Genomic DNA, 26,389 nt, shown 5'->3' with positions numbered 1-26,389 from the left:
GGAGAGAGATGCCTGATTCAAAAGGAGAAGCAACAAGAGCTGGATTTGCAGGCAGTGTGAAGGGAGTAGATTTGGAATAGGACACTGCAGGGAGGAAGGGTGGAACTTGGGACTGGAAACTAGCTGGGGGAGGAGTGGGAAATTCGGTCTGGGCTTTGCAGTGGGAGGAGACTGACAACCAGAGCAGAGACTGAGACTGGCTAGGCAAGGAGACTGGGAGCCAGTAGGTGCAGGGAAGACTGAGACCAGATGAGGAGCTGGGGTGCAGGATTGAGCTGGTGGGACAAGGAGAATAGGACAGACAATCAGGAAGGAGGTGTGAGAGGAGGGGAGACAGTTTTGATGAGGAGCTACTGTGCAGGAGGAGAACTGGTACTGGCTAGGCCAAAAGGGTGGACAAGGAGCCAAGGGAGGGCAGGCACTGAGATTAGCTAAGGAACCCAAGGAAGGAGACTCTGACTGAGAGCTAATGAGGACACTGAGGAGGGAGGATGACTAGAGGCCAGGATAGAAAAAACACACATATAGGACAATGATATAAAGCTTGCTGAAGTCAATGGGAGTCTTTTAGTTGACTTCTATATGTTTGTGGATCAGCCCCACAGTGCATTGAACAAAGATGTTGTCATAAATATAAAGGGAAGGGTAAACCCCTTTAAAATCCCTCCTGGCCAGAGGAAAAATCCTCTCACCTGTAAAGTGTTAAGAAGCTAAAGGTAACCTCGCTGGCACCTGACCAAAATGACCAATGAGGAGACAAGATACTTTCAAAAGCTGGGAGGAGGGAGAGAAACAAAGGGTCTGTGTCTGTCTGTATACTGCTTTTGCCGGGGATAGAACAGGAATGGAGTCTTAGAACTTTTAGTAAGTAATCTAGCTAGGTATGTGTTAGATTATGATTTCTTTAAATGGCTGAGAAAGGAACTGTGCTGAATAGAATGACTATTCCTGTCTGTGTGTCTTTTTTGTAACTTAAGGTTTTGCCTAGAGGGATTCTCTATGTTTTGAATCTAATTACCCTGTAAGGTATCTACCATCCTGATTTTACAGAGGGGATTTCTTTACTTCTATTAAAAGTCTTCTTGTAAGAAAACTGAATGCTTTTTCATTGTTCTCGGATCCAAGGGTTAGGGTCTGTGGTCACCTATGCAAATTGGTGAGGATTTTTACCAAACCTTTCCCAGGAAGTGGGGTGCAAGGGTTGGGAGGATTTTGGGGGGAAAGACGTGTCCAAACTACGTTTCCCAGTAAACCCAGTTAGAGTTAGGTGGTGGCAGTGGAGATCCAGGGACAAAGGATAAAATTAATTTGTACCTTGGGGAAGTTTTAACCTAAGCTGGTGAAAGTAAGCTTAAGAGGTTTTCATGCAGGTCCCCACATCTGTACCCTAGAGTTCAGAGTGGGGGAGGAACCTTGACAGATGTTTTTCAGAAAAAAATGCTCTCTCAATGTTCAATAATTTCTGTGTGTATAATTCTGTCCAAAAAGACTTTACAACTCCATATAGGCATTAAAACAGGCATTAAAGTTTTTTCTCCCCCTAAATGCTTTATACTAATCAGCTCAAGAATTCCCAGGGTCTATAATAAATGCAAATATTTTACCCTAGAAAAATGTTAACATGTATTTTTCTCTTCCCTAGGCAGCAGAGTAAAACAAATCAGGAAGTAGCTATAATCAACACAACCTACATTTCAAGGCAATACTATTTTCTAATCCTCTGAACCTCTTTTTGGTCTTCAAAATTCTTCTCCTCCTCCCCTGCCACCTTTTCATTTCTCTCCCCTGGCCTTTCTTCTTAATTAGGTGTCATTTCAAAGGCATCAGTCTTGTTCAGCAGTTCCTGATTAGGTTTTCCCTCAAACAATGTCTTTCCTCTAGGTCCTAATATATTTTTCAGATTGGTTTCCTAATTAAAGCTATTTACAGAAGAACTAGATATCTCTAGTGTGCTAGTTTGTCAATTCACTACTGTGGTTCAGTCTGTCAGGATTCCCTATATGCTCTGGGAAATCCTTTGCTGCTTTAGAGGATGTCATAACAAATAGGAAGTGCTGAAAGAACGACACAAGAGATTTTCCAAAGAGACACTTCAAACTCATAAGACTGCTGAGACTGTAACCTTTGGAAAGAACAGAGTGACAATCTAAATTGATACTTTTGAAGCTGATCTAGGTCATACCATCTGCACTACTGAATGTATAACCTAGAGAAATACAAACAACCTAGAGAAGATCATTCACATCATGAGAAAGTTTACATATATGGAGTCTACAAAATATATCAAATATGCTGCCTCCAGTCAAGTGCTGAAAACAGACTAAAGATTAAACTGTCCAAACTTTAAAAGCATGAGAACAAATTCTCAAAAGCTATCATTTATTTCTAGCAGGGCTACAGGTACAGTCCTTTTCAGATAGACACAAAAACTGGATTTAAGTGAGTCCAAAGGAATGAGCTGAGTGAAGTAGTCTTTTGCCTGTACAGGACTAGTGAAGACTCAATTAACATCTTTCTCTTGCTCAGCTTTTGGAACAAACTCAGTTGTGACAAGCTGTGTGCTTTATATAGTTGAAGCATTTAATATTTGCCAAATGTTGTTTGATATTTTTCCAGCACAGAAACAGCATTTTAACTGGGCTTGCATCAGTCTTGCACCCCTAAGCAATTCACAGAGTGTTACTTTCCTGTTATGTGAAATATTTATTATTTGAGAACTGCAGTGTAGGTGACACCTACTCCTTGAAAAAGCTTCTTACCCAATTTTAGATCAGTTGCTGCTCTCACCTAGCTAATCAAAATCAATTTTCTAATACTCTAATAAAATCGTTAACAGACATATTACAAAGTAGCACACAACTGTACACAGTCAGGTCACCAACCTGACCTTCAGTAATTGATCAGAACTCTCCTGATGTAGAGAGTCAACTGCTACCATTATTTTTTTTTCACCTGGGACAGGCCTTGCTAGCTCTGTGCCTCTTTCAAATTAGCTGCATCACAGCTTCGAGGCTAGCTGAGAAGTCAAACAGCATGTGTATAAGTACCAAGTCTCATAGACTTTAAGGTCAGAAGGGACCATCATGATCATCTCATCTGATCTGCTGTACATTGCAGGCCACAGAACCTCACCCACCCACTCCTGTAATAGACCCCTGACCTCTGGCTGAGTTACTGAAGACTTCAAATCATGACTTAAAGATTAAAAGTCATAACAACCAATATAACCTTCAAGCTCCAAGATGATTACAAGGATGGCATTCCCACCTGTGACCGAGTGTCAGAATGAATCTGTAGCTGAAAAGTGATTTCAGAAAGACAAACTAACAATAACAAGAGATTTTTGAAAATACAGATCTTCTTAATCAATTATAGGTGGAGCTGGTAGCACTGCCTATTGGGAAGTGTTGGGCAACTTTAACATTATAAGACCCAATTTTCAGTTGCTTGTAACTTTGCCAAATTTTAACCATTTGGCCTGAAATTTTCCATGTTGGGCGTCTGCCTCAGTGAGAGATTTTCTGGAAAATTTCAGCTGCAACGATTCATACATTTCCAAGAAAGAGACTAAAGTAAAATACAATTTCTTGCCTATGTTAAGAAATTCTGGTGACCTTTTCTTAGAACAGCTCTCATGCCGTCTCTGCTTTGGAGCAGAGACTTAAAATTTGGCAAGGGGTGGCCTCTGTATCGGAGTTTTTCCTTTTGCAGCCCACATGAAAATCCTCCTAACTTTGGCCAAGCTATATGCCTTTGAAAAACTCCAGTTTATACATGCTCAGTAGAGACTTGCAATAGCTTTCCCAGCTAGATTCCCTGAAGATTCCCAGGACTCAGCAGGACTTTTCCTGCAACTGCAGCTCTGGGCTACCGTGGGCTATGCCTGGTCCTATGCTTAAATGGAAAGTGGGAAGGCTGTCTCTACTATGCTCTCAATGTCTCTCCCACAGACACACACTGAGACCAGCGTGCATGGAAGAGGAAGCTGCCTGATCCAAATGCAGTTGGACCTGTGGGAGGGGTAGGGCGAGGGAAGTAGTTTGGGTCAAGGAGCCTGGAAGGGAGACTAGGACTGGAGGCTGGTGGGGGGGAATTAGAGGAAAACTGGGACTGGCTGAGCAAGGGAATTGGGACCCATGAAAGGAAAATTCAGGGGATGAGAAAGGGAACCAGTGGGGCAGGATTGAGATTGGATGAGGTTCTGGGGGAAAAACTGGGGCTGGCTGGACAAGGATATTGTGATTGGCAATGGGAGAATGGGATGGGGAGGAGGAAGGGCAGATAGATCTGACAAGGAACCAGGATGTGGTGAGAACTGGGATTGGCTGGACAAATATACTGGTTTAATTGGAGGGGTGGGGGGGACAGACTGGATGAGGAACCCAAGGAGGGAAATGTGGACTGAGAGTCTGGGGATGAGAAACTTGGGTGGGGGCGGGGAAGAAGTGACTGGAGGACAGAGAGATAGCTCAGATGAGGAGCTGGGAGGAGGGGACCCAGAACTGGCTTGGCAAGAGACTGGGAACAAGGAATTGTGGGGTAGGGAGAACTAGGAATGGTTTGGAAAGGAGACGGAATGAAAAGGAGGGCAGGGGAAGAGTGGGACAGGGAATGGGGAAATGTAAAACTAGAACTTTCTGAGTAAAGAGACTGGGACTAGAAACCTGAGGAGTGGCAACTGGGAGAGGCTAGGTAAGGAGACAAGTATCAGAGTGGTAGCCATGTTAGTCTGTATTCACAAAAACAACGAGGAGTCCGGTGGCACCTTAAAGACTAACAGATTTATTTGGACATAAGCTTTCATGGGTAAAAAACACACTTCTTCAGATGCATCTGAAGGTAAGGAGAATGGGACTGGAATGAGGAGCCAGGGTAGATCATTTCCTACCTTTTGAGTGTTTGAGTTTGCAACAATAATAATGTTCTTTTGATGCAGTTTCTATGCATCTCATGTTTATATTCTTAAACCTTAAGGCACAGATGAATATATTACCCCCAGCCTCCCATGAGAATCCATGATCCTTCCCCCAGAGGCAGAAACTCTATGCTGTACCTCATTTGACAAATGCCCTGACCTAGAGTCAGCTACTGAACCCACATGCTCCCTTATCTCAGGTACTTATATACCCTACATAACTGTGGGTATCATTTTTAATTTTTTTTTATCCTCACAACACCCCAGCAATATAGGGAAGTATTATTACAGTTTCCCCATTTTACAGATAAGGAACGGAGGCATTATGAATTTTGTGGCAGAGCAAGGAATTAAACTTGTTCTCTGGACTCCCACACTAAACCTACCTCTGAACCATTCTTCCTCTCTGGCAAGCACCCTGTTCCAATCTCATTTCCTATCCCGGACCAGACAAGCCTATCATGAGAGGAGGAGGAGGAGGAAGAAGGGGAAAATCACCGTGAATTAAATGTTAACAGAATAATTTTTTAGGGGAAAAAAAATGAAAACATCTAATCTGACAAAATTTCTACCCTAGGAAAGTGTATTTTAAAAATATCCTGTAGCTTCACACATACATATCATTTCAGACTCTCCAGCTTTCTGAAAAGTGACATTGTTCCATCCAACACAGCCTCCAGACACCTTCCCCTGCCGATAGGTGGTAAAATCACTGCAAAAAGTAATGCCTGCATTCTCCCTTTTTGTGTACTGTTTAAATGTTGGTTTTCAGGTGTTTGTGGTTTTCTCTGTTCTGTATTCCCACAACAAAAGACAAATGTGCATATGCCAGGTTTGAGCTGTTCCTTTCTTTGTTTTGCAACCTGGATATGGCATGTTATGACACCTTAAGTATGTACAATGAGTTTTCATTTTATTAGAACTCAGCTTTATGAGCCAGGCCTCTATGCAGGAACTTCATCCAGTGAACGTGCTTGCTGTGTATCACCAGTTACAACAGTGGGAGCTGCATCCCTGGGACAGGTGCTTTTTCAGTATCTATTATAAATGAAAATAAAATAAGATATAGGGTTTCATAGGGTTCTAGAGAAATTACTCTTAATAAACTACAGAGAAATATAACCTTTGTATAGGTTTATTTCAAACCACACTATAGAATTCTAAGCAGGGGTATAATTCTCTATTAAAATGTATAGGACGGTTTGAAATAAACCTATAGAAAGGATATTGTTCAGTATTAAATTTTATAGGGCTCTTCCCTAAGGGTGTATACCAAAAAGCACTAGTTTGTTATGGAATAGTTTAATAAGAATATACTCCCAGAAGTGACATCAGTTGTGACTTCAGCAGTGATAACTGTGGGAGTGTAAACTGTTTACACAACAGTTATCTGTTGTGTAAACAGGTAAATTGTTCCTATCCTGATTTAATACTGGTTTATCAGAAAGTAAATCTTGACCCAAGTTTTCTAATGTAGGTCCTGATCCTGCAATTTACAACCTCCTGTTCTGTATAGACCCCACTGAAGTCAGTGAGACTCCCCATGGACATAAGGGTCTGCATATGCCTTGAAGATGCCTAGTTAGGCACTTTAATCAATGTACTGACCACCTGTGGCTCCCATTGAACTTAACAGGAATTGAAGTTGCTCAGCGTCACTTATTTAAGAGCCCAGGTAAAGGCATCCCAGCCAGAAAATGGTAGCCCTGGTCTTTGTATACTGTACTTTAAAAAAAAAAAAAATCAGGATTCTTTTTTCTGATTGTTGAGATAGCAGAAAGTATGGCAGCAATTGATTATATTCTCTGCTGGGCTCCCCGAGAATGCATGTCACAGGGTCAAATTTTCTGAAAACTCAAATGAAGATAGTAATTGACCAAATAATTCTCAAATTTATACTAAATTAATGGCATTTTTCATTATACCAAGGACTAAATCCTGCCCCACCTTTGCAAGCAATGAAAGGCTTTAATACAGCAGAGCAGCTGTGGTTCCAGTATTCAGGAGTCGGGGAGACTGAGAAGCCACAGGGGGTTCTCAGCTCACTCTGGGTGCCACAGACAAGTGCTTCCTAGTAACATGGAGGAGGTTTGCAGATGGGAGGGTGTCCACTGTCAAAACTACAGGCTACATGAAAAGGAGATCAGCGGGACTACTACACAATTATAGCTCTGAGGCTAAACTAGCATGGTGAAGCAGCTCCACTGACACAGCAAAGACCTGTGGATGATGGAAAGAGTTCCTTTCTTCAGCCACAAATGACTCTGGACAAATCTCACTTACCCAGCTCTTGTATTGGGGATGAGGATATGGACACAAAATGAGTTTTAAGAGCTTTGTAGGGCTTTTATTTGAATCCCTGATTCAGGAAAGCTCTTCAGCACATGCTTGAGTCCATTCCTCTTCAGGACAGCACTTGCTTAGGTTTAAACACGTGCCCAAGTACCATTTACTTCAATGGGACTTAAGCATGAACTTAAGCACTTTCCTTAAGAGATATGCTTTCCTCAATCAGGGCTTAAAATTGCATATAATTTTTCCTTTCAATTTTTATTAAGATATAATACATGGAAGAAAGAAATGCTGCATTTATTAACAAGTGTTGTCTAACAAAAATTACTTTAATCCAGCTGGGTGAAAAATATCCTGGTATTAAAGTGATAGAGTAAAGTGTTCACATGAACCACAAAAGCTCTATCTTAAAACAATGTTTGGGTTTTGACTCAAGACGCACAAGTCCATTCTGCTGACAAGTAGTCCTAAGGTCCTGGACACAGCCTCTTGTGTTAATGGCTTATAGCACAGACCACCAGAAGTAAGAATGATAAAGAGGAAACCTGCTTTAACATCTTAATCTACAGATTAAGAAAAAGGTATAAATACACAACTGCAGCTAGGAATTGAATGAGGCTCAGAGTTTCACCCTGTCACATTTCATACCTGTTTGTATGGTGTACACACTTGTCATGTTAACAACATACTTGGCTATACAGTAAGAATTACAGTGAAAAATTTCTGATTCATTTTATTTCACCATCCACTATAGCCACTCATTTCCACTGAATGCATCCGATGAAGTGAGCTGTAGCTCACAAAAGCTTATGCTCAAATAAATTGGTTAGTCTCTAAGGTGCCACTAGTACTCCTTTTCTTTTTGCGAACACAGACTAACACAGCTGCTACTCTGAAACCTGTCACTATAGCCAAGACATTCACTGTCACCCAGGGGGGTTGGGTTTTGCTTTGGAGGTTTTTGGCATGGGATGATGAGGAAACTACCACAATTACCTTGTGTTTTAGAATACAATTATTAGTAAATGTGAAGAAAACCTTCAATATTTGTTGACCTCCAATAATTGCTCATTCAAAATACAGTTCACGTACAATCAGTATCTACACAAACCAGGAGATAAATATTCTCTCACACTGTTCTTAAAAGTCAGCCCTTCATATTTTAGGGAAAGCAGAAGTTACTTCAAAGAGCAGCACTCTCTCTCATATGAATTTGTCAGGATTCTAGTGTAGTGATGAACAATTCTCATAAAATACAAAGCTAAAGTTGACTAAATCCACACATTCTCTAGAGACTAATGGAAACATTTCTTCTAATGAATGCCTGCGAGTTTTAAATTGTTTGAGTTTACAACGCCATTGAAATTTTACTGGCTTTTCTTATCAATAACTGCTGTGTGCTATTAGCTTTACAAAGAAAAGCTGCTAATGCAGTGCTCATAAATTAAAAGGTAGCATTAACAAGACACAGACATTTATAATAGCTATTGCTTATTGCACAGTAACAAAATGATTTGCTTTATACCAGTGATTCAGAATTGTTAAAAATTAAATATAGTCCGTTGGTCTTAACAGCTCAGCGGCTGGGCCAGATGCTGATATGCAGGGGAGGGGTATTCAGGAAAAACGGCTGGGCTTTTGTGCCTCAGTGGAGGCCATTTGTAAGCAACACTTACAATGTTCAATGAGACATTGGAACTCAGACCATGTTGAGGAGATCTGCAGCTTGTAGATCTCCAGCTATAGGCTGGATTAGCTGCTTCCAAAATCCAATGAGTTCATTCAACAAAGAAAGGGGTACTTTTATAAAGACCCCCTTTCTCACTTAGTCAGGGAAGTGAGGTTGAGCATGATAAAAGCTATAGCCCCATATGGATGAGCCTGCAAATTTGAAAAAGTGCATGCATCATCTTCCCTAAAGCTATGAATGTCACCAGATAAAGGCTCATACAATACAGTATAAGATTTCTCTTGATATTATTTTTAATGGTTTTAGATTTAGCTTTATTTTGACAAACCAAAGTTATTAGACCATAGTTTTCTCTTCATTCTAGAGCCATAAAGCCACAGACTTGTCCATTTTCTATCTGAGGCATAATTTTCTCATTTATCATTTTTTCTCATTCTACCCCGCATTTGTTCCATCATATAGGCATCAACATAGATATGCAATGACTTCTCAAAGAGGTCCTGTAGCTGCAATGCATCAAACCTACTTTGTTGAACGTTTGTTGGTCACTGCAACCTTAGCTTCATTTGCTTTTTCCTGAAATGAATGCTAAACAGCACTGCTTCTTCTGCAAGCAGGACAGATGTGTGGCCACCTTAGAAGCTGATATGAAAGAACCTTTTTGCCTGCTGTCAAAAGGCCAGTACAAATCTGCAACATATACAGCGTTTCCCCAAAGCCTGATCTCCATCAATTCACTGATCTAGGGCGAGAGATGTCTGAAATGTATACACTCAGAAATGTCAGCTACTTAACCTAAGCATTTGCTTGTGCCTAGTAGAATATGCATCTAAACACCAGGGATGAAATACTGGCCCCACTGAAGTCAGGATTTCACCGCTGAGAGCTTTTGAAGTCCATCTGTTATATACACACTCTTCAGTTGAAAAGTCCAACGTGAAACGTAGGGAAGGATTATCATAACATTAAGGAGAGGCCTGAGCTTCCCACTTTAAAAAAAGAAAAAGATTAGTTGGAATTACAGGACTTGCTCTTTCAAGGACCTGAACATTCAGACCCAGATCCACCAAAGCACTTAAGCATATGTTTAACTTCAAGCACAAGAGAAGCCCTATTGAAATCAAAGGAACTACTCACATGCATAAGTGTTTTTCTGGATCAGAGCCAGGGTGTTCAGGATTGAACCCCCAATTCCCTTTGAAATCTATCATGCCATGAAATTTGGATGGAAAATCAAAAGGCGACTTTTTCCCTTGAACTTAAAGCACAGGGAAACTCCACCTCCCAAATGTGCATGGAAGATCAAACAGAAACCCTTGCCTCTCCTGTTGGAGCGTGACTCACTAGCTGGTGCACCCCCTTGTGGCTGGTTGTGGTGTAGCAGACTCTTCTCTTTTTACATCCCCTGCTGACAGCTGCTCTGCCTGTGGTCTGCTGCATCTTGTGACTTGACCCTCCAGCTGGGTCACATGTAGCCCCGCCCCTTCAAGGGTAAACCAACAGTCCACCAAATAATAGTCTATCAACTTCAGATTTGGCCTTCAATCCAACTCCAGACTCACTAATCCCTAAACCTATCAGGGGGTTTCCATAGTTGTTACCCCTTGCAAAGGAGTTTCCAGTTCACCTCCCTCAGTGGACTGGTAGGGGAACCCAGACCCTCCCTCTCCTCTGGGTTCTGGTCCAAGGACCCTGAATCAGCAGCCCTGGCCTCACTGCACAGACTTCTTGCTGCCTCCCTGCACCACTTCCTATCTTGCTCTGTCCTGGGTCTTTGCCAAATCTTTCTCCGAGGGTCCCAGTGTATCAGCACCTCCCTCTCTAAACCTCTTTCACAGTCTCTCTACAAAAAATATAAGACTACCCTGAAAAAAATAATTGTGTTTTTATGTTACTTCAGAATGTCTAATGGCGAAGTCTTCTCACGACCTTTTATTAGCAATCTCTAGAAGCTCAAAATTACTTCTATCCTAAATTGTGCAGTAATCAAAGTTTAAGCTAATTCATACTAATATGCCTGTTTACTTAACAATGCACTTTATATATTCCTTAAGAATTTTCATCACTCCTTAAAGGCGAAATTTGTGATTAACAGGTGTCATATTAAATACTAGTTATTACATACTTGATTTCACTTAAACTTACACCAGACAGCCCATAAGAGATTAATATATTTTGTAGACATTTATATTATGAGAAATTAAACAGCCTAATCAAAGTGTGATTAGAGGAAATTGTTCTTCCATCTATTTTAGATCACCTATCACCCTGATGCTTTCTCCAGTCTCCAAATTCTGTATCAGAGCAATGATGGCCACAGATGAAGAAAGACTCTGTTACAAAACTATTAGGAGCCCTGTCAATGCCTCTTTTATTGTAACAACACATGTCTGATTAGAGTTTCTCTCACCCTCTTTTTTTTTCCACTATGCTTAACTTCCACATCAGACATTCCCAAAGGTAATTCTCTGAAGGACAATTTTCTTAGCAGTACATTGAGTCCCAGAATCTCATTACTGTTTTTTTTTTAAATCCCACACCTTATTCCAGTTCACAGGCTTAGCGTATCCTTGTACTATTGTTCAGCACAATCGTTCCAGTTTGATAGCAGTTGTTTCTGTAGTACAATTATTTCCTCAGGATATGAACGAAATAGCAAAAGAAAAGGTTATTTCTTATACAGTCAGTATGCTGTACCTCATTATATTCGTGCTGTTCTGAACCAGCAGCACAAAAGTGTAAGGGACACACTCCACAGCTTGTTCAACAAGCAGACACACCAAATAATATGCTGTAGACTACTCTAATTACACAAATATACCCTTTAGAAACTACATTCATTTAAAGCAAAATTATATTGTGAAATATGTAATGTACACAATATTAAGAACAAATATTACCACGTTATTATTCAGTACACAGTATTCATCACCATACTAAGAGAGACTACTCATCTGACTACAGAACTTTTCCAGTAGCATATCAGTGAGCTAGAACCATATGGTTAGAAGAGACCGCAAGGGTCATCTAGTCTAACCCTCTGCCAAGATGCTACTATGTACAATCCATCTAGCAGTACTGAAGAACCTGTACTAACGATGCCATGCTCTAAAATGACAACAGTCTCAGCTCTATTAAACTCAATGTAGAAAAAATTCCAAATGAGCTTAAACTTAATGTCTGTCCACTGGTTGTTCAGATCACCTCTTATAAACTAGGCAACAAATCTCATGATCTCATTAAATTAAAAAAAATACAATTTTGCCATATACATATATACTCACACATGTTGGGGTATACAAACCCCACACTGGACAACAAGAGGTTAAGGAGCTGCTCTGGGCTCAGACAGGACTCCCCTGCAACACCTACAAGGCATGCACAGGCTGGAGGAGGAGTTTAGAAATGGAGCAGAACAGCTCCCTTGTGGGCAGACCAGGGAAGAGAACCTGAGAAGAGGGCTGACTGAAGGCAGGAGTTTCCCAGACAACCATTCCCTGAAGGCCCCTCCCTGAGGGAAAGGAGGGACAGATCCTGATACACCCTGAGAGGCTTCAGTGGAGAGAGAGCTGCCACACTGGGCCACAAGGAGGTGCCAGTGGTAAACTGACCCCTTCACACATTTATATATGTGATATGTGCATATACCACCCCCCCCCCCAGAAAGAAAAAAAAAAAACAAAAAACTTACCTCTGTCAGGGAACAAGGTTTCATAAAAAAGAATTAGAAAATAAGAAACATCCCAGTGTTAATTCTCAGAAGCAAAGTAGAGTGTATGTATGATTGAACTGGAATCCCTACTGACTGTAGAAGGCTGTGATAAGAACAGACGCTGAATTAAACTGCCAGCATGAAAACCAAATGCATAGAAACATCCCAGAGCATTCCGACATCTTAAAAGGCAGAAAGGAAAACAACATGCAGTAATGGTATATAGCTGGATAATTTGCTTATCACTTATAATGTCATCTTTTTGGTCAAGGGTTCTCCAAAACAAGATGCAAATAGCAGAAACTTTGGTTTTGTGTAAGAGGTGACATTTTCATTGTTACAGAAGTTTAACTGAAGGAAACAAAGTGAAGTACTGTATTGCTTTTAAAATTGTTTTTAGTTACCAAGTACTAGCAATACATTTAAATTAAACAAATTGGTCGTAAGAAACAAAAGTGACTTCATGTTATCCTTTTTGTATAGGTATTTCCAACAGAATTAGCCTGTAGTTATCACAACCTTCTATGGCATATTTCATGGTAATGAAGTAAATAGCCCAAGTCACCTTTGTACATAAATTTCTGTTTTATTTTGTTGACATTCATGATACTAAGTTTATCAATATTAACATATTTGTACATATTTCACAGCTTTATTTTTTCATCACTCAAAATTGTACCTGCTGTATGAAAGGACTTAGTGCTACAGTCCTTACTCAGGTCAAACTCTCATTGAAGACAACAGGTGTTGTGTACAAATAAGGACGGTATGTTGAGCTGTAAGCTATTAGGATAAAAATCACTTAACAGACCCACTTAACATTGTTTTTTTTTTGTACCTGTTTGATCACTATTTTGTGGGGGAGTTATGCTACTATATAAATCCCCAACACCAGAACTGTATACTGTAATTCTATATTAGATGAAAAGTTATAACCTAAATACATGTTTATTTCTAACGTCATTACCAATGAAAAGTAAATTGCCAGAAAGAAAAACAAACAAGTTTCTGCATTGGCTATAAAAGCACATATATAAATCTCCTTGCCAGACACGTGCTATGAAGAGGAGTTAAATACAGAGAAGGACAAGGGAACACATCTCCTCATCATCTATTAAACAGAGAGAGAGAGAGAGCGCATTCCCTCTCCTCCCTCAAGATGACCTGGCCCCAGGGCTTTCCCTCTTCTCCACTCCATGAGGTAAGAAATGTGAAGTGTGAGCAACAGCAAGACCTGGTGTTTCTGGGGCTCCCAACCGACTTCACCAATGATAGAGCAGCAATAGTGCTTGATAGCTAGGAAGAACTAGTGTAACCCTCTTTTCTAAAATGCCTGTACAGTGCTTTGAATATATAAAAATCTATTATTAAAAGATCTCTCACTCTTCCTCCCCACCCCCTTTCCTGGTGTAAAAATGTAACTGGGAAAACATTGCAGGAAGAGGAGGTCACACACAGGTACTCCCTCTCCTCTCTTTAGTGGGCAAGGAAGGGAATCTGGGGCTGTCCATAAATTATATAACACATTAGGAGGTGAGTGGGTCCTTAATTTTGCATGTGTGTTTCAGTATTACAAAGAGGTACAAGGGGTGGGTGGGTCTTGAAAGTCACCCCCCAAAAGTGTTAGTTTACAGACAGCCCTGGACAGAGAAATGTTATGCAAAATATCTTAAGATCTTCTAAATGCAGGAAACTGCATTAGGGATTTCAGAATTGTCTGACCTCTCACTTTTCTGTGTCATGCATCAATACAGATTTTCCATCCTGGTAGAAATTGGAAAAGGTAGCACCAGGGAGGTACCTCTGCTGAGTTCCTCATTCTGCACACCCACATACTCACACAACCTTCTTTTCAGCTGGTTATGGGGCAGCTTAAGGGCACAAACACCTGTCAGATACATTTCTTCTTGTGTTCCCATTCTCTTTTCCTGGCTGCATCCTGTGACCATATGAAGATGCAACACTGTGCCAGCACATAGTATTGAGACCTATCACAACAGCCACCAAAACTGGGGAGGTCTTCTTCCTGCCTTAATCTACTTCAGCCATTCCATCTAAATGATTACTCTTCTACAAAGTAACTATTATTCTGTGATTTAAATATTTTCCAAGGTCAAAATACAAGAGATTGCCTTTTATTAACTAAAAAAAAAAACAGAACACGATTTTGTCTAATAGATTACCCAAGTGAAAATAAATCTCACACTGTACTATCATCAGCTGTTTAGGTGAGTGCACATATTTTGGGCTAACTTCTGCTTTCAGTTACACCAATGTAAATTCACAAATCCATTGACCTCACTGGATTTTCTTCAAATTATTCCAGAGTAACTGAGACTTGAATTTGGCCACATGCATGCAGATATAAAATCTTCTGTTTCTGAAATGACAGGACAGGTCATCTGTGTGGCATTTATGTCAGAACCAAGGCAAAATGCTTTTCTAAGATGAATAAGTTGGAGAGAGAGAATATTTGCAGTGGAAACAGGAAGTCAGGAGCTGGCTTGTTTCCATGGAAACAAGAGCAGCAGCCGGCAGAACAGCTGTAGAAAGAAGGCAGAAGTTAGGCAGGCAGAAATCTCTCTTATTTTACCTTATTGATATGATGGTACAAACAAACAGATACCATCCAAATTTAGGGTAGGCCAAATCAGCAGTTGCTAGGTAATTTATTAAGCAACAATTGTCAGCCAAGCCTTCTAACAGACATTCTCAAGCTATTGCCATAGTGTTGTAATAGTATTCCAGAAGATAACTAGTAAGAGTCATCTACAACATGATTGAATCAGCCCTTGGGGGTACAGTAATCTGTTGGCTAGATATAAATTGTTATAATACTGCTGCATAAAGTACAATTCTTCCTGTTGCTTTAAAAGCACCAACTGTCCCTACAGACTAAATATTTCAAATAGAATGGTTAGGTCTAGCTAATTTAATCTAATGTATTGTTTTCCCACTAAATAAAACAAAACTAGCATTTTCCTTACTAGAATGACCAAAAAAACTTCTCAATTTCTGTATGATCCTTTTTATTTCAGTAGAATTCTTCTGTAATCATTTCCAGATGGAAGAGGGCTATATGACTCATAAGAGCTCAGAAGGTAACATCTGAAAATATATTTGTTTCAGTTGCAGAAAAAATCAATAATTTGAGATTAGGAAGGTTTTTCTGCCTTTTTAAGAACACAGATAAGTCCTGAACCTTTGTTTCCTTCCAAGTGAATATTCTGAGTTGAACATTTTCTTTTTTACTCGGTCATATTTCCTTACTCCTCCTGTCACCATGTTTCAATCGGATTTGGCCAGCAATTTTACTTCCAGAATCAACATTTGTAAAAGCCTCATACATCATTAACAGCCTAACCTAGGTATATGACTAGCACAATTTCCAAGGGTATTCAGTTGCCTTATTATAGATTAGACACCTCGCAAAAGTGAGACCAATTCATCAAATAAAGAATCTAGATACTCCTACAGCGATGCCATTAATAACAGGACTACCTCATATACCTTACAGCCAGTGGACTTTAGCATTTTGAAGTGAGTCTACAAAACAATACGTGTCCAGGGGCGGCGAGTTATATGGGCCCGTGGTGCCCGTGCTCCAACAAATTCAGGGCACGGAGGCCTGGCTCCACCAATGTTCGGGGCCAGGTCTCTCCCCGGCCCTGCCTGCCACCCCGCGTGCCTCCCCCAGAGCGTCGCCCAGCCCTGCCTGCTGCCCCCACACACCTCCCCTGGAGCGTTCCTGCCTGCGCCCTGGGCAGCGGGTGGCTGCCCTGCCGCTCCATGCTGCGCTCCCTCGCCGGCCGCTGCCAGCTACAAAAGGGAGCAGCACCACTTGCTGAGGCAGGAGGGGAGGAGGCACACACACACATAATGGCAGCCCTCCCCTCCCTCTGGCACCCACCACGGGGGGGAAGTGAGGGGGCTTCCTGGACCTGGGAGGGGCCCAGCCCCTAGGAGCACGTGCAGTGACGGTGCCGGGTGAGTGTGCTCCCAGCAGGGAGAGGGCTGGAGGGACTGTGGAGTCCTCTCTGGCCCCAGCCTTGGGGCAGCCTGCCTGGACCTCAAACTCCTCATCCCCAGCCCCCCCCCACCCCAGAGCCTGCACTCTCAGCCAGAGCCCTCACCCCCTGCACCCCAACCCTCTGCTCCAGTCCTGAGCCCCCTCCTGCACCATGAATCCCTCATCCCTGGCCCCACCCTGCAACCCTCACCACTGCACCCCAACCCTCTGCCCTAGCCCTGAGCCCCTTCCACACCCCAAACCCACTTATCCCCAGCCAGAGACTTCATCTCCCCACACCCCAAACCCCTCATCCCCACCACCACCCCAAAGCCCTTACCCCCAGCCAGAGCCCTCATCCCCTTATATCCCACACATTGTGCAATATAGGGAAACTGTACTGTTTCCAGTCCATTTTTACATTATTTTAAAATATATATCAGCTTACAAGGCAGTGGGGGGGGGGACTTAGACCCATTCTGGGCCCCACCAAAAATTATACAAACCTGCCGCCCCTGTACACGTCTCCTCTCCCATCTTGCTCAATGTAACTAATTCCTACCCAGTACAGTCACATCACAATGCTTGAGGATTAGTGAGATAAGTGTTTGAAGTTTAACTGACTAATTTTATATTAAAGTGTGGGATCTTCACAACTCCCATCCCACTTCAGCAAGAGTGCTGGCAGAGATACCAATTTTTTTTTTCTAAAGTTCTGCAAGGGGTAGTTGTCCAGATGGACCTACAGGTTGCAAGGACCCTCAGAAGTTTTTGCATACCAGTGCCTATTAGCACTTCATAAATGTTACCTAATTAGCTGTCATAACCGTCCCCACTGTGAAACAGGCAAATATTATTGTCTCTATTTTAGAGATAAGGAAACTAAGGGTTATCTGACTTGACTACAGCTACAGAAGGTTAGGATTAGAATGCAAAGGGCCTTACATGTAGTACCATATTTAGTGAAATAGGCCATGCTGATTGTGGCATTATTCAACTACTCCATTTTGCAGCTACTGTCCCCACAACTGTGAATGAACTTATGGTCTTCTCAAAAAATGAGGGGTATGTGGCCACAGTTTTTAATAGACCCTAAGGCCAGATCTGAAAACCCATAGTGGGGACTGAATAACCCAGGATGTTTCTGAAAAATAAGTAAAAAACCCTAATGATCTGTTTACATAGCACCACATATTCAAGATTATATTTCAAAAGAAAATGGACTTGAAAATTTACTTGGTTTTAAACATGAATTCTGAAACTAACCCTGGCATTTGTAAGTCCCTGTTGGAGCTGGGAGTGTCTGATAACTAAAAGCTTCCTGGATCCCAAAGGCTGGTTCTGTTTGAACTCCTTCAAACCCAGCATTTAATTTTGACTCAAATATTTCCTTATAAATTTTTCAGATTTATCTTTGCAATTTGCTCTTCTTGACTGCAATTGATACTTTACACTTATATAGCAATTGCCTCCTATTGACAAATGTGAATTAGTGTAAGGTGATTTACAAACATGAATTAATTAGGCCTCATAATACACTTGATAGGGATAATACCTATCTCACAGATGGGGAAACCAAGGCACAGATGTGTTAAATGACTAGTCCCTTCTATGCTTGTGTCTTAGCATAGTGTCTTCTTATATGTACATGACAGTATTTTGCAAAGTGCTGTTTTGTGAATGATTTCTCTATTACTTATGTCTGGAGTGAAAGAAAAAATGTTCGAAAAGAGAACCACAGTAGGAAAAGTTGCACAGATATGGAAATTTTGAAATAAGTTATTCTATGTAACCCATTTAAAAGATATCACGTGTTTATCACATTTTATATCTGTATAGAGTGGCAGGAATGATACTGATCATTCTCTACCTTGCAACATATCTGGATCTCTTTAAAAAACCAAAACAAAATCAAAACCCCACCACCACCACCACCATTTCGGACATGTGAGTTCTTAAGGAACATCAGCTAATATGTCAATAGTTTCTCATTCTTAAGTCATTTAACAGAATATTGAAAAAATAGGTAATAAATCTCAGTTACCATCTGAATATGATTAAAGTTGAAGATTTTTAGAATCATAAATAGAGACAAATGAATCTTTCATCAACAAACTAGTTATTTCCACTATTTACATAACATCATTTGATGGTCTTGCTAGAATCTCTCTCTCTCTCACACACACACACACACACACACACACACCAGGTTACCATGACTACTTATATTTGAATTTCTATAAATTTCTATTTTTAGAGATCACAGTTTAGAAATCACAAATCATAAATATTAAGTGCTACCCTGTTAATCAAAATAAAGAAAATGCCAGTTTTCTTCTTTGTCATATTTCAGAAAATTGAAATCACTCAAATTAAATAGGACAATAGTCCTAAAAAATACTAGTGATTATGAACATTTAACACTAAGTATCTCTATAATCTGAGATAAATGGTTCATGGGTCAATAAAATAGACTACAATGCAAAGTATGAAATCCTGGCCCCACTGAAGTCAATGGGAGTTTTGCAACTGTGAAGCCAAGATTGCACCCAAAATGTTTATAGATTTTACACATCATTTATTTGAGTTTACACAAACTATTATTGCATTTATCAGAAGCGACAGAAAGCTAACTTTGTTTCTGGAAAGACAGCATCTAAATTGGCAATAGCATTTCAGTTCCACAATAAGGTTGCCATCACTTAGAGTCTTACACTATGTCTACATTGCCAAAAAAAAAAACTAACGCATCAGTCAGTCTCTGAGCCCAGATCAACTGACTCAGGCTCATCGGACTCACATTATGGGGGCTAAAAATAGCAGGGCAGATGATCCTGCTTGGACTCTGATACCTTCTCCCCTCACTGAGTTTCAAAGCCCAGGCTCCAGCCCAAGTGGGAACCTCTACATTACTATTTTTAGCCCATAGCATTAGCCCTGTGAACAATAGCCTTAATTCACCCAGGCTCTGAGACTCACTGCCACGAGTGTTGTGGGTTTTGTTTTCAATCTTGACCTAGAGAATCATAATTTAAGACCAGAAGGAACCAATAGATCATCTTGTCTGACCTCCTGTATATCACAGGCCATCAATGCCACTCAGCACCCACATACTAAACCCAACAACAGAAATGAGATCAAAATATTACAACCCACAGGAGACTAGGCTATTACGAACCACAGGCAGAGCATATACAGGGCCGAGGTGTACCAGTACCTAGTTGCCCAAAGTGGCAGCGGGATGGTTAAGTGAAAGTGTTCATTAAGTGTGCACTAGCACTTAGACACAAAATTATTTTCTTCTCTGAAAGCCACTAGCAATTCACAAAGTGACCTTCTTAGCAGAAAGGTTACCATAAACAGCTGCAGCCTTGAATGTAGTTATAGCTCTAGCTATGGGCTTATTCACTTCAGTATTAAGCAGCCAGTCAGAAATCAAATTCAAAACTAGTTTTTAAATCTACAGAGAAGTAAATGCAATCTCTTCTATAACATTAATATGAGCAGATTACGATGTTATGTTACAATATAAATGCACAGTTCATTTTTAAGACTCAACAAATCCACTAATATCAACCAAACAACTAATGATAAAGTGTTCTGGTCCATAGCATTGAAAGATAGGATTGAGGAATGCAAGCGGATCAAAAACATGTTGAAGGAACCTTTGTACTATGGCTCAATTATAGCCAGCATTTGCCTTTCCACGTTTCTTTTGGCGTCTTCCATTTAACCTTTACTCCATATTTGTCAGCTCTCTGGCAAAGAATGTTGGAAAGTCTCCAAAAAAAACAAACAACCCCACTACAGATTCAATACATAGTTAAAAGGAAAATGTAGGTAATGAATATTCTGAAGATGTTTTCCAATGGCATTTTGATGAAGACGGGTATTAGTCTGACATCTAGAACACATTCTACTTTTAAAATAATATTGCTGAAATGTTATAAATGTGTGTGGGTATGTCCCATTAGTAAGCAACCATGGGAATTTATTCCATTATCATTAATCCTCTATTATATTTTGTTTCAGTATTATCTGAAGCCAGTGGCACAGGAAAAGTGAACTGCTACACAAGCTTTGATTCCTTGGAGAATGCTACCAATCAGCGAAGAACAGGAGTGACTGGGGAGCCTCAGAGCAGCTGGGAGAAATGCACCTCCTGCCTGGCTAGTTTCTCCTCTCACTAAAGACCCAATCCTACCCGCATTTGAGTCAGTAGGCATTAACCCATTAACTTCAATGGGAGCTGGATCAGGCCCTAAAATATGATTCAGCAACATACTTAACTACATGCTTAATTTTACAAAGGTGAGTAATCCTATTGAAGTCAATGGGACTACTCCCACAGCTAAGTTAAACATAGTTGTAAGTATCTGCAGAATGAGGCCCAAGTTTGAACCCTTCAGAAGAAATCCTGATAAGTGTTTTGCAAAACACTTATTCCACTTGCATAAAACAAAACCACTTGTATTTATAACAAACTCAAAAGGAAGAAATTGTTTGGGGGAGGTTGTTGTGGAAGGGGGGGTTAAAAAGTTTAAACCTGGAAAAGCCTCCATTTCTTTTTCTTCAAAAACCGCACCTGATTTCCTTACCAGAAGGAACTCCAGAGGCTTAATTAGGCTCAAAGCCACAGGTCAGACAGTGAATCCGCATGGTGATTGAATAAGAAACAAAAATATGAGACTAAAATCAGGGTCTCACTTAAAAACAGAAAATAATCTGTGGCAAAATCCTAACCTCCAGTCTAAATCAAGATAACTTAGTAAAATCACTTACTGCCTCAGAATTGTGTCCTGGATCACAGAATAAATAAGGGTCACCCTCAGAAATCAAGGACTAATCCAAAGACTAGAGTGAATCAGGATCCCCCTCTGTCACACACATGTTAAACTATGATCACCCTCAGATCCAGACACCAAAGCAAGGAGAGAACTAAGGACACCCTCACAAATCACAGGGAGCAAGTCACCCTCACTTCCCTATTAACACAGTGTCACCCCAAAAATCAAAGCCTGAGCAAGGTGGAGGAGAATGAGTCAGAGTCACTCCCTATCAGGGTCCAGATCCTGCTACTCTTGTGAATATCTATAGACAGCCTTTGGTCAACTCATCCCCACATCAATCTCTCCAGGGGACCAGGGACAGATTTAGGGTCACGTACACCCCAACACACACACACCAGGAGTCAGTGGAACCCCCTTGCACAAAACCCCTCAGGGGTCCAGTGACTGAGGCAGGGTGCCCCCCTTCATCTCAGAGGACCAGGCCCTGAGTTAGGGTCCACACACTCACACCCCACCCCAGGGAACCAGGGCCTGAACCGGGGTTCCCCCCCACACACACACTCACACAGGGAGGCCAGAAGCTGAGCAAGGGTCACCCCTCCTCCACATACACAAACACCCTGGGGGACCAAGGGCTGAGTCAGGGGGACCAAGGGCTGAGTCAGGGTCATTCCCCCACTCGGGTTGCCAGCCCTCCAGAATTGGCGCAGAGTGTCCAGGAATTAAAGATTAATCTTGAATTAAAGATTATGTCATGTGATGAAATCTCCAGGAATCCATCCCACCAAAATTGACAACCCTCCCCAACACACACAAGGGGGGGTTAAGTCAAGTCACCCCCACAGGGGAAGGAGCTGAGGCAGGGTCACTCCCCCACGCCCCCCCCCCCCCCACACACGGCTTAGGGGCTGGGGCAGGGTCACGCCCCCAAAGTCTCAGGGGCACGGGCAGGGTCACTCCCCGCCCCACACACACACTCCCCGGGCTCAGGGGCTGGGGCAGGCCCCGGGACTCGGCGACCGGGCGGGGCCGGGGTCGCTCTCTCACCCTGGCGGCCCGGGAGGAGTAGGGGTCCTCGAAGAGCGCCCACACCCGGGGCTGCAGCCGTCTCCAGCGCCCGCCCCCGCCGTCGGGGGGCCCGGCCGCCGCCCCCACGTCCTCGATGCCCAGCCTCTTGGCGGCCAGGTCGTCGTCGTCGCCGTCGGGCGGCGGCTCCCCACTGATGAGGTCGGGGGTCTCGAAGATGTCGAGCGCCTCCTCGGCGTCGCGGTGCTGGCGGTAGGTCATCCAGCAGCAGGGCTCCACGTCGGTCTCGTCGATGCCCCAGAAGGCGAGCTCCTCCTCGAAGAGCGGCCCGCACACGTCGGCCGGGCAGTGCAGCTTGCCCGTGCGGTAGTAGTTGAGCACATAGGCGAAGACCCCCGGGTGCCGGTCGAAGAAGAACTCGCTGGGGCCGCCGCTGTTCCGGGGGCTGCCGCCGCTGATGGCCTCCCGGCCGCCGCCCGGCACCCGCGGGGGCAGGGTGGGGGGAGTGGGCGGCGGCGGCGGCGGCTCTTCCCCGCCCGAGGACTCGCTCTGGAACTCGCAGGCGAGCAGGGCCAGCCGGGTCCCCGGCAGGGTCTTCAGCGTGCTCCGGTAGGTCTCGTGCCGGGTGCCCCCCACGTTGAGGATCACCCTCTCGTTATCCTCGAGCTTTCCCATCTCTCTGGGTCAGACATGACTGGGGGGACAGACAGACAGACCCGTCAGCGTGAGACCAGCAGGGACTGGAGGAAAGATGGGAAATGGGAGGGGGGCTAGGGAGCCTGATTCTCTTGAAATCACTTTCTGCCTTCTACCCCCTTACACTAAAATGCCCCACTGCAGCTCGCATCTTCCCTGCTCTTTACCCTCCTCCCATCTCCTGCGCCCGCCACCTAGATCGACCCTTCCTCTCTTCCCCAACTTGCTACCTTTCCCTCCACCACTGTGAGCCAGATCTCCAGAACTGCCTTTTCTAGCTTCCAAAATCCCCCTCCAATAGGGCCTGCCTTCCGCTGGCATCCCAGGGTCTCCACCTCGGTTTTCCACTATCCCCTCCTCGCTTTCCTACAATAGTAGCTGTCAGAGCTTCTCTTCGCACCAGCGGCTGGAAAGTTGGTTTGCAAACGACCCTGAAGCAAACCTCGTAGTCCTTTCGCTGTATCCTTGACGAATTCAAAGCACTGTCGCTCCCACACCCCCTTCTACAAACCAGTCTTTGCCTCCCCTGCTTTCAGATGGCTCCCCCCTCCCCCTCCAGTGATCTGGACTCTTCCCCTGCACCTCTTCCTTCCCCCAATATAGACAGAGAGAACCCGAACAACGCTGTTTCTCCTTGATACGGACCAGTCACCTTCCCCACCCCTTTTTCCTCTCTGTTTCTGGGCTTCTTGGTTCAAGCTCTCTGAATAAAAGCAAGCAGTTAAATTATTTGCTATTTGTCCATCTTTTATGGTATTAGGTGCTTAGAAGAGGAAGGTTTGGTCTCTAGGAGGAAAAACCAAACCTCGAAACAGCTCAGGCAGCAGGCACACCCTCATAGGAGCTGTTAACGTGTAGCTCTGGCTGCTACTTTCTCAAATCACTAACCTCCCCACGGATTTTACCTATACATTCATATTTAGGAAGACCAGACGGCATCACAGCCAGGCTGGCGTGGATTTTTCCACGGTTTCCCCCCTACCCCCGGCTTCTCAAATACCTTAATGAGAAGAGAGAGAGCGGCTCCTCTTCATATACCAGACGCTGTTTTCTTCGCAGCTGTTGGCTGATCCTCCGCCGACCTGTGTGTGTATCTGTCAGGCGAGAACTACTTGTTGTTCTCCCCATGTTCAGGTGGCTATTCCACCACCCTTGGTGCTGAACTGCGAAAGGAATAAAAGCAGCCCCGACCGCCGGTTAGTAGCTCTCGCTTCCCTCATTTTGCACGATACATGCAACCTTTCAACATCGGAATGAAGAGTAACCATCACAGAGAGAAAGCAAAACCATGGATGGCTGGTCAGAGCACCTAAGGGACTGGGTGCTGGCTGCTGTAATCCGAGCGGCTGCTTGGGAAGACTCTCATTTGAAGGTGAAAATGCAACTCAGGTTTGTCTATCAAGCGCAGCCCCGCCCCTAAGGAGGGTGGCGTGGGAGCTGTCCCTTCAGCACCACTCTCCAGCAAACTCCATCGCGCACCGCCCTCTCGGCGGGTGCGGGGCTGGGGGGAGACGGCTGCAAATACCAATGCCGCCTTTAGCCGAAAAAGGCAACACCGCCCCCGCTCCTGTGACACTTAATCGTTCCCTTAAGGACAGCAACAGGGAGGAAGCGGGGCTGGCAGTGGTTGTTTATCTGCAGGGGAAGCGGCACCAAGCTACAGGTGACAGCGGAGAGGAGTTCGCGGAGCCGCGGTACCCAGCAGGCACCACTGGCCTGTGCCAAGGGCCCCTGGCTCTCGGGCACCGAGCGCCAGCAGCCTGGCTCCATGGGCGGCAGGAGGCAGGCACATGGTGCGCAGTGGCTGCAGCAGGGCTGGATCAGTCCGCGTCACTGGAAGCCCTCAGAGATCAGCCCAAGCCTACACGTGCGGCTGTCGGAGCCCGCTGTCTCCGCTTCCCTTCAAGCGCACACGGCGCCGGCTGCATCTCTTCGGGCAACCAGGAAAGGAGAGCCGCACCTTGCTTTCATGCGGCTGGTGAAGGGAGGATTTGGAGCAGGGAGCCTAGGGAGAGGCCCCACAAATCATCCCAGCAAAGTGATCACACCCTTGTTTTCAAGCATGCTGGGGGCTGGTCAAGGGGCAGAGATACCTCAGCCCCCAGCAGAGAATTGTGAGAGAAGTCGCTTGTGAGGCCTCCTCAATAGAGGGTTTCCCTTCCACCTCAGCAGAGGCCTGTGGGTCGTCACCTGGGTACTCATGAAGGCTCTACTGGAGTAGCAGTAACTGAGACCCCGCACATCCTTGCCAACAGCAGATACAACTACGTGACTGCAACTCCTGAAAGGCAAAATCTGTATTCTGTACAGAGTTGTAAATCTGATGTGACGCTACTGGAAACTAGTTGTTGCAACCGAAAACAGAATTTAGCCCAATATGTTTTATACTTGCTCTTTTTTGGGTGGAGATTTACATTTTAGACCTTTCAAGAGGCATGGCTTCTTGAACACAGCATATGATAAGACCTGCATGTGCTAGAATGTACAGACATGATCTCAAGTGCAGTGCAAAAAGCCTTTCTTGTTTGAAATGGTAAATAGAGTTGGGAAAGACTGCATTAATCTGATGGATGCAGCTTGCAGGTGTAATACATTTCTGCAGCTCCCGGCCCCCCTCCCTCATGGTGGGAAACTGAGCTGGGACCAACTGCTAGGGCACCAAGGCCGGAGCCAGGCATGGAGTCACAGGGCTTCTACTGATCCACTAGGATATGTGCAATCGCATATGCAGGGTCTATTCATGAGGCAACCATCTCTCCAATAGAAACCAGAGACAGTATCCCACAAACCAAACTTTGGTGATTTCTAATCCTACAGTTCATTCCCATTGGCTTTGCTGCCAGATAGGGTAATATGTCTATTTAAAAAACAAACAAAACAAAAACAAACTGGTTTTATTGCTTGGGAAAAATAGAAAATATTTCAGAGTGGGAAAAGATCAGTCTGCATTATAACGTAAAGCTTTAGTCAAGTCTAAAAAAAAATTGCACAGTGCACCAGTTACTAAATATAATAAAATTAATTTCTTCTGGTATCATTCCTTGTACTTTTAGCAAGTGATAGATTTCACAACAAAATACAGAATGAAATCATAACAGAGATTTGATTTCAAAGCCCAGAAGGGAACACTTTAACAAAATAATGGAATAAATATAGCAATATTCTACCATCAGCTTCTTCCTGACTGGCAACACTATTTTTATCTTCCCCCCAAATGATCACATTTTACTTTCTTCGGTAGAATATGAAAGAGGCCTAA

General features: G+C 43.3%; 1 protein-coding gene across 8 annotated transcripts in view; it reads right to left on the bottom strand.

Moving 5' to 3' along the window:
- Positions 1-24,612, bottom strand: part of KCNC2 (potassium voltage-gated channel subfamily C member 2) — a 145,583-nt gene extending 120,971 nt beyond the window's left edge. For all 8 annotated transcript variants that reach the window (XR_012637586.1, XM_074942028.1, XM_074942029.1 and 5 more), the window contains exons 1-2: positions 24,131-24,612; positions 22,456-23,128 (exon numbers count right to left, since the gene is read on the bottom strand). Coding sequence is in view for 7 of the 8 variants with exons in the window: in XM_074942028.1 (XP_074798129.1) it covers positions 22,456-23,109 (654 nt within the window). In the remaining variant the exon portion in view is untranslated. The remainder of the gene's footprint in view (positions 1-22,455; positions 23,129-24,130) is intronic.
- Between the last annotated feature and the right edge of the window lie 1,777 nt (positions 24,613-26,389).

The sequence above is a fragment of the Natator depressus genome, chromosome 1 (assembly GCF_965152275.1).
Source record: "Natator depressus isolate rNatDep1 chromosome 1, rNatDep2.hap1, whole genome shotgun sequence".
NCBI lineage: Eukaryota > Metazoa > Chordata > Testudines > Cheloniidae > Natator > Natator depressus.
This window is presented reverse-complemented; position numbering and strand designations above follow the sequence as displayed.